The sequence below is a fragment of the Pimephales promelas genome, chromosome 3 (assembly GCF_988280905.1).
Source record: "Pimephales promelas chromosome 3, fPimPro1.hap1.1, whole genome shotgun sequence".
NCBI lineage: Eukaryota > Metazoa > Chordata > Actinopteri > Cypriniformes > Leuciscidae > Pimephales > Pimephales promelas.
Genome location: NC_142771.1, coordinates 1,626,827 through 1,635,549, shown reverse-complemented (window position 1 = coordinate 1,635,549; position 8,723 = coordinate 1,626,827). Strand labels below are relative to the sequence as shown.

General features: G+C 35.3%; 1 protein-coding gene across 1 annotated transcript; it reads right to left on the bottom strand.

The window, feature by feature from the left end:
- On the bottom strand, positions 1–8,713 carry LOC148981835 (BEN domain-containing protein 6-like). The gene is made up of 7 exons (XM_089129187.1): positions 6,608–8,713; positions 6,232–6,374; positions 3,811–3,909; positions 3,544–3,685; positions 2,774–2,925; positions 673–889; positions 1–152 (listed from the first exon to the last, which is right to left on the bottom strand). The coding sequence occupies exons 1-7, from the start codon at positions 6,819–6,821 to the stop codon at positions 37–39; spliced, it is 1,083 nt and encodes a 360-aa protein (XP_088985313.1). The 5' UTR covers positions 6,822–8,713; the 3' UTR covers positions 1–36.
- Positions 8,714–8,723: the final 10 nt, after the last annotated feature.

The following is an 8,723-nucleotide window of genomic DNA, read 5'->3' as shown; positions in this document are numbered from 1 at the left end:
TAAATGGCAGAGGAACCACAAAACTAAATGTTCTTTTCACACAGTTTTCCTCGCAGTGGCTTGCTTGGCGTAGCTTTCATTATTGCACTTTTTTCGGATTATTCGTCTCACATCATGGATGCTGATGTTGGGAAATTTCAACAGAGCATGGCCTGTGAGTAAAAACACAAATACAAATCAAAACATTACTTTATAACTGATTTTTCTATCACAACAAATTTACCATCCAGAAGTAACACAATTAACAGTCAAAGGAGCATGTAGGGATATGCAATTCAACTTTTTCAAAAATTTTTTCAGATAAGTTTCTGAATATTAATGCAATTTGCAAAATACTATATTTACATGTAACTGAAAACGTCTACCTTTACATAGATTAGGGTAAGCGTTTTTAGGGCATCATCAAAGTGGGCTTTTTGTGTGCATTGTTTGCATAATTTGTTCGCCACATTCAAAAATCTGAACTGATGATCCCAGATTTGACTTTTAGAGATTAGAGACTTTTCACATAATGTTTGAAAGGAATAATTTTTTTCCATGTTGGAGGTAACAGTAATTGAACCACCGTCACCTCCAATATGGAACACTACAGTCATTTTGTAAAAATAATTGTATGAGTAATGCTTAAGAATTTATTTTTAATGAAATTTTCCTTTAATTAAATGCACTCACCAACTATAGCTTCAAGTTTTGTGTTATCGAGTTGTGGTTTGGTTTCTATGTCTTTATGTGCCCCAGATTGTCTCCCCGTCAAACTTGAATGGGACAGCGTTTCCCTGCCGTAGACAAGCACAGCAAGGTCCCCTATGTAGACCGATGGATTTGCAGTCCGCAGACAGTTAAGCTTTTGTCTAGGGACTTTGACATCAGACCCTGGCACAAGAGACACCTGCAAAATAACAGACTGATCACTTAGTTTGTAACTGGTCTAACATTCTTTTTACACAACAAAGTTATGACAATACAATCATACACATTCCCCGGGAAATCTATGTATTCATCAACACTGCAGTATGCATATTAACCAAGTTATTATTGAGGTGTTTTATTTCCCAATAAAAAACATGAATTAGAGTGCAAAATGCTACTGTGCCATGCAAGGGAGAACCTTGCCACGCAGCTGTGTTGTGTCTGTATTGACATTATAGGAGTAGTTCACTAAAAAAACGTTTGCTGATAATTTACTCACCCTCATGTCATCCAAGATATCCATGTCATTCTATTCAGATTATTTTATTTCATGCCATGTAAGCAGTCAGAGCTATTTTCATGGCAAAAATTCATTTACAAAAATACAAACATCATATAAATACAACAAAAACAAAACAAATATAAAAAAGAAGTCATATTATACAATATATTTTTTTAAATTAACATATGATAAAAAATCCAGAACCTTTTCAGGCATAATCTCATTAAATATGTCCTTCAAAGAAGTAACTTCATAAAAGAACCTTTTGCTTGCGTTAAGTCCAGGACAATCTAATAAAAAATGTTTGACAGATAAAGGAATTTTACAAAACATACATAAAGTTGGGTCTTCACCTTTAAGCAAAAAAGCATGGGTCAAACTTGTATGACCCATACGGCATCTGGTGTAGACCACTTGATCAAATCTAGTTTTAAAATTGGTAGAAAGTCTGTTTGTTATTTCCGGATGAGTTTCATACAACTTATTATTCTTGCACATATTCCACTCTTCTTGCCACTTATTTAAAATATATCGGTTAATAATCGGCCTGATATCTGATGGAGGAATTTGACAATCATTCACTTCCTGATTAAGAGCTTCCTTAGCATGTCATTCTATCTTCAGTCGAAAAGAAATTAAGGTTTTGATGAAAACATTCCAGTATTTTTCTCCATATAATGGACTTCAATGGGAACCAAACGGTTTAAGGTCCAAAAGACAGTTTCAGTGCAAACTGTTCAAAGGGCTTTAAACGATTCCAGACAATGAATAGGGTCTTATCAAGCGAAACGATCGCTCATTTAATAAATAAATAACAAAGTTTAAGTTTTATAAGCTCAAATGGTCACCTTGCTCTGTGATGCGCGTTCGTGACTCTCCTTTTCGAACTCGTTTATCAAAATGAACGAATCTTTTTCGAATCAATTTGTTTGTTTGTTTCGTTCGTTGAATGAACCAAATGATTCGGAAAAAGATTTGTTCATTTTGATAAACGAGTTCGAACAGGAGAGTCCTGAACGCGCATCACAGAACAGAGCAAGGTGACAATTTGAGCTTATAAAACTTAAACTTTGTTTTTTTCTTGTTAAATGAGCGATCGTTTCGCTTGATAAGACCCTTATTCATCGTCTGAAATCGTTTAAAGCCCTTTGAACAGTTTGCAATTTGCACTGAAACTGTCTTTTGGACCTTGAACCGTTTGGTTCTCAATGAAGTCCATTATATGGAGAAAATGCTGGAATGTTTTCATCAAAAACCTTCATTTCTTTTTGACTGAAGAAAGAATTTCATGAACATCTTGGATGACATGGGGGCGAGTAAATTATCAGCAAAAGTATTTTTTAGTGAACTACTCCTTTAACCTTTCCAGTGGGAAGAGTGGGAAACCTCCTTGGTTTCCTGTCTGGTTCGGCAATACATAATAACCGGTTAACATGCACATTTATCACACAGTTGAATATGTAGATTTTCCAGGTAATGTGTATATAGTCACTGCCAAGTTGTAATAGATTTACTGACAAACTTTATAATCAACATATTGACACATGGACTGTGACATATTTATGTATGAAATTTAGTTACCATATCATCAGACACCAATTCAGGAGAAACACATGCAGAAGCTGGTGAGTCTACAGATGTTGTTGGTGTTGACAAGTTGGATGCAGAAGTTGAGGACAGGTGTGTGACTTTTTCAATTACTTCTTTCAACTTTGTTACTACTCCAGGAAGCTCTGTTAAAAGAATGAAGATATAAATGATTATGAGACCAGGGTGCAAAAGCTTAAATTGTCTGCAGGTTTCAGAATAATATAAGACATGTTAAGAGTTTTTTATGCAATCTGATTATATTTAATTAAAAAAAATAGGATTTTTTTTTTAAATTCTGTGCTTTTTTCTGAAGGCTTTCACTAATATTAATGAACCAAGGAAACCTTCCAATTTATATGACTTGGTGGATACTGGGGGAATGTTATCAGCATTCACCCATTAGGCAACATGAAGGTGTTGGTCCAAATTGACTGCCAATCTTTAATGTCAATGTCTTTAAGTTAAGTGTACGAAACTGCCATTTTCAGGCTTTGACTTTCAGTGATGCAAAGATTTTTATATTTTTCTATCTGGCTGGTATTCTTTGGTTGCTTTGAAATCATCAAACACGTACCCATTTAACTCCATTACATTAGGATGATGATTGCCAAGTAATCAGGAGGAAATAGAAAGAAATATATTTTATTATTTTCATTGTGGGTGTATTGTTCCTTTAAAAATGTCATGTTGCTTTATTTTCTCTGCATTTTTTTATCTTGTCTAAGTGCAAATTATTTGTTTCTTTAAAATCATAAAAATACCTCTCATGGCATCTAGTATGTCTTCAACGTTGCCTTCTTTCAGCCTCTTGTTTTCTTTTTTAAGTTGTTTTATTTGCAGCTGTGCCTTACTCCAGTTCCTGGGCAGTAGGTCCTCATCTGATGACTCATTTTCAGAAGTTGACTACACCAACACACAAAGACAAAAAAACTCTACAGTGTCAGACACAAGATTAAATAGTCTCCAGCCTCTTTACCAGCAAAGTCACATACAAGCTAGTACTTCAATGAATCACTTAAATAATTTACCTCTAAAGATGCTCGCTTAGCCACCAGCTCCTTCTTCAGGTCTTCAATCATTTGGTCTGCTGTCTCTTTTGAGGTACAGGTTGCCCTTTTGCTCTTTTGCTGTCAAAACGACAATTGAAAGTTTTTAATTCATAGTTTTCAGTCACGTGACATTTTCCTGGACCTGGAGGGCAAAACAACAGACCAACACAACGGCTCACGCCACGACTCCCCCGGCCCTTAGAGACTCCGCAAAAGCAGTTACATTTATTTGGATCATCTCTTAACTCAACTCAAAAAGAAACCTACGAACACAAACTGCAAGTATTGGGCACTTCCAATCCATGTTACAGCATCCGCTGCCATATTTCTATCGTTAAAAAGCGCCAGGTCCCTGCTGCCGCTCAACTGCGGTAATGTTTTAATTTACATTGTGGGGAATCCACAGCTCGGGATTGTGTTTTCCTCGATTTGTGTATCAGAAAGTACAACAACCATCCAGCATTTTAGCCATGCAAAAGTGAAAAACTCATAGTAACAGTGCATCACTTGCTTCCTGGTTGGCAGGCAGTAACAAATAACGTCAGTTTTGCTCTCCAAGGGAGTGTTTTTCATGGAATGTGAAATCACTTGAAAGCTATGAATAGCATGTATGTGCAATAACAGTGATTCTAAAAACAAACAAAGAGAGATTTGAGGCTAATATTGGCTAATTATTGTTGAACCCTTGTGCATCAATTAAAAAAAGTTACACATAGGTAAAAAGAGGACAAAAATGTCCATGTCAGAAAACTGCCATAAAAATGTGATGCTTTGGAGCACAGACTTAAGTTTGGTATCATTTTAAAGAAGACCCTTTGCAAATTATTGCTGAAGCAAAAACATAATAATAAGTGAATCCAAAAAAAAAAAGTTATATAGGTATAAGTGTATGAAAATTATTTATGAAAAATTATTAAATAAAAATTATATTTTATAAATCAGGTTGAACTCAAAACTGCAATAAAATCAAAGCCATAAATCTAAATAGGTTGTGTTCCAAATTTGAGGATGATATCTCAAAAAATGAGCTTTCAGTAACAGTTTGTTTGGGCGTAGTAACATACTTTCCCCATTGGGTGCCAGCAAAACCCCACTGGAGCTCACAGTGATTGGATTTGAATTTGCAGTTTTTCTCTCTCAGTATTTTTCTCTCTCAGCAAACACACATATGCACGCGCACACACACATATTTTTTTTTATAACACACATACTAACCACACTCTGACATCCATATCAACACACCCACACAAATATTCTTGCATAATTAATCCAGTTGGCTCTGTAGTATGCCGAACCAGAAAACAGGAATAAAGCAATATTTGTTTTATAGGCCAAACTTAAAAAATGGCACCATCTCAAAAAAAATGGAAAAAAATAAAAAAAAAATTTAGCCTTGCCATCAGAATGAAAGCCTCCAACAAAGATTGCATAATTTTATAGTTAAAGTCGCCGTGAACCGGAAGTTGCAAACGATTTTTCTCCAGTGCTGTGACGTATTTCCAAGTGAAACGGAATATTGAACAGAGGGCAGGGTTTTACTCTAGCGCTCCTCCTCTCCATCTCTCGCTCATAGCAAACTAACGGTTTGAGGGGAGTGGTTAAGCGTTTCCCCACCTAAAATGTGAAACCTACGTCATCAAAAAAAGAAACCATTCCAGACAAGACGGAAGTAACTTTTCAGATTTTGATTAAAGATTACCAAGGTAAAGCATTTTTTTTATATATATATTTACTTTCACGGATTAATTGTTCACCACAAGACTAGTAATATGCGCTAACAAAGTAAATAGGTTCAATTTTGATTTCACGGGGACTTTAACTGAACCGGGGATTAAAAATGGCAGTTTGAATGGGTTTCAATGGGGACATTTTTGTCCAAAAGGTGCTGAGAGCAAGTATTTTTTGTACCTAATGCAAAAGATATTGTTTTAAGAAAATGACGGTGAAATTGTAAAATTCTAATAAAAATACACACCTGTGCCAAGTTTTTTGCAGTTAGCATTAACACAGGCAAAGTGATCAAAAAAAAAAAAAACTGAAAAGGACAAAAATGTCCATAAGGATGCACAAGGGTTAAATTCTGAGGGTTTAAAGGTTGTGATGATGTAAACCCACCCCCCACCCCAATCCATAAATATCAGTTAAACAAAAATCACAAATGATTATTTATAAGAAATGGTGAAATAGTTCCAGTATTAAATCAAATATTACCACATTTACAAACTTTTATAACTATTATAAAGCATACCATAAAGAAAAAAAAAATGGCATGACTTGTAATTAGTGACCTAAAAATGGTAAACTAAGATGTTAAACCTTGATTACATTTAAATAGGCTTTTGCTTTTCAGTTTAAGTTTTCTTCACATCAATATTGAGTAAGGAAACTAACTAAACTTACCTGTTTTGTTGGCCTTTCATCCTCCTCTTCCACATCCTTCATCCACCTACTGTTTGGCTTTGTCTTCCTCTTGAGTGTTTGGTTCCAGATGTATTCACCCTTTATGAATTCCTCCCTCTTCTTGCAAAGGTCACTGTAATTGTCTGTGAAAAGAGTGTGTGGAAATTACATTGAGCAAATTAAAATCCCGGGTCTTTAGACTATGTCTTTAAGCTCTCCCTAACAGACAGCTTGTTGGCAATATTTAATTATCACATTATCCACAATTTTAAATTATTAGTATCCAAAAACACAAAACAAACCCAGTTATGCTAATCCTTTAAATTAACCATTATAACATTAAGCTAGGTGAGAGATTAAAGGCTAGCAAACTTACCCCCGAACATTAACACCTTAGCAGGAAAAAAGGCCGGACCATCTTTCTTTTTTCTGCCTTTGTTCCACTTAACATTTATCCATCCATCTTCATCCTCCAGTTTCGGGCACTCTGTGACCATTTTTGAAGATTTTTGCTGGTCTTCAACACTCATCCAATCAATTTTTCCAACTTCCACGGTTTTGTCTTTAAAATAATATATCGCAAATGCCATTGTGGAGGAATTAATCTTATCACTGACAATTATGCTTGTTTTTGGCAACCGCGACCGTTAATTAACATCAAAGATGCTGTACCGTCGGGTGAAATGCGCGCGAACCACAGCTCTTTGACGCAAAGGACGCAAACGGCCTGCTATCGCGAGAGGTGCGCGACTGCGTCGAAAAGCATGTTGGGATTAAGCGGGAAATTTACTTTGCTTCTGTAGTTGGCTAACGTTACCTCATTTTTATATGGCTACCTCTCGATCCAGTTTGACGTTTACAGCAGATGTTTTTAGCCGTGCACAACACGCGAATTAATGGCAAAACGTCTTGGACCTTACAAAAGATACTTGCGCGGCATAGACGCAGTACCAAGGAGAACTAAGTTCAGATGGAATGCAAAGGTGAGTTACTTTGGACCACTTTTATTTCTGTTCAAAGTCAGATGACACAGGACAGTTGTAATTTACTGCTGGTCTTGCGCTAATCTATCAAGATGAGGATTTATTTTAAATGTATGCATAACGATGTGTCTACAAACAGTAATGTCTAAAACGTCTCTTTGTCTCTCAAATGCAGAGAAGCCAAGAAGATGGCAGTTCAAATAATGAGAATGGTGATGACAGAAATCTGGTCAGTATGAATGATGATCAGGCTGACACTGCAACTAATATTGTCATTGTTGATTAATCGTTTAAATGTTATAGTAATGGCAAACACCCACCAGAAGTTCCCAGTGCCAATAATGATCTCTTCAAATAGCTTTCTCAATCAGATCAGCAGCCAGAAAAGGCCTTTACATTTTTTTAATATCATAATGATATGAAAGAAGAGAAAGCAAATAATTCTTAGTATTTGTGTAGCTATAACCAGATAATATTTGGTATTTTTACTTTGTAATTTACATATTATTACAAATCGTAAATGACTAAAACTATTAATTTATCATCTAAGTTAGAATTAAATCTCATGCTGATAAAAACTGGGTTTTTTTTTAAGACCTAGCTACCTCATAAATAAATATAGACATATTTATAAGCATTCCTCTTTTGTCCTCAAGTTGTCAAATAGATGTTTACCATTATTCTCATATCACAGTTTCCTGCACGTAAACAGTAATATCTAATATCTATTAATTGTGGTACAAGACAAGCCTGTCATTTCGTGAAATGTTCCTTGGCATTTAACCCTTCATGTTTTTTCCTTTGTTAACCTTTAGAACAACAATAAAGGTGATGCAGTAAACACAGAAGATGACTTGAGGAATGCATCCAACAGTGAAGATGAAGAGGATGAAGTAGACAATGAAGGCTTTTCCACAACTGGGCTGTTGGGTACTGATATTCAAGAGGTAAAGGTGGCAGAGGACCTACACAAATTCAATGAGATTATTCTATTCATCAAATATTTTTTCTCTTTCCCTTGTTAACTTTCAGAACGACCGTGAGGATGACCAAATAAACACAGAAGATGACATGATTATTGCTTCCAACAGTGAAAACAAAGATGATGAAGTGGACAATGAAAACTCCTCCACAAGTAGCCTGCTGGATAGTGACATTGAAGAGGTAAATACACAAATGTACACTGCACAGTTTTTATCTTTACTAAATAAATACCTAGTCCTTTAATTAAGTCTTTCAAGTCATATTTTTCCTTTGTTAACCTGCAGAACAACAATAAAGGTGATGGACTAAACACAGAAGATGACATGAGGAATGCATCCTACAGTGAAGATGAAGAGGATGAAGTAGACAATGAAAACTTTTCCACAACTGGGCTGTTGGATACTGATATTCAAGAGGTAAATACATAATTACACATTTTTAGCCCCACCGGTTATTATGTGTTCTTCCCAACCTATTGTTGACATTATTATTACAACCAACTATGTTATTTTCAAGTTTTAAAAT

Excerpts from the sequence above, each read along its gene's own strand:
- LOC148981835 (XM_089129187.1), bottom strand. The coding sequence starts at position 6,821 with ATGGCATTTGCGATATATTATTTTAAAGACAAAACCGTGGAAGTTGGA. Across the intron at positions 3,686-3,810 it reads CTAAGCGAGCATCTTTAGAG|TCAACTTCTGAAAATGAGTC; the intron begins GTAAATTATTTA and ends GTGTTGGTGTAG. Across the intron at positions 890-2,773 it reads AATTGGTGTCTGATGATATG|GTGTCTCTTGTGCCAGGGTC; the intron begins GTAACTAAATTT and ends GTTATTTTGCAG.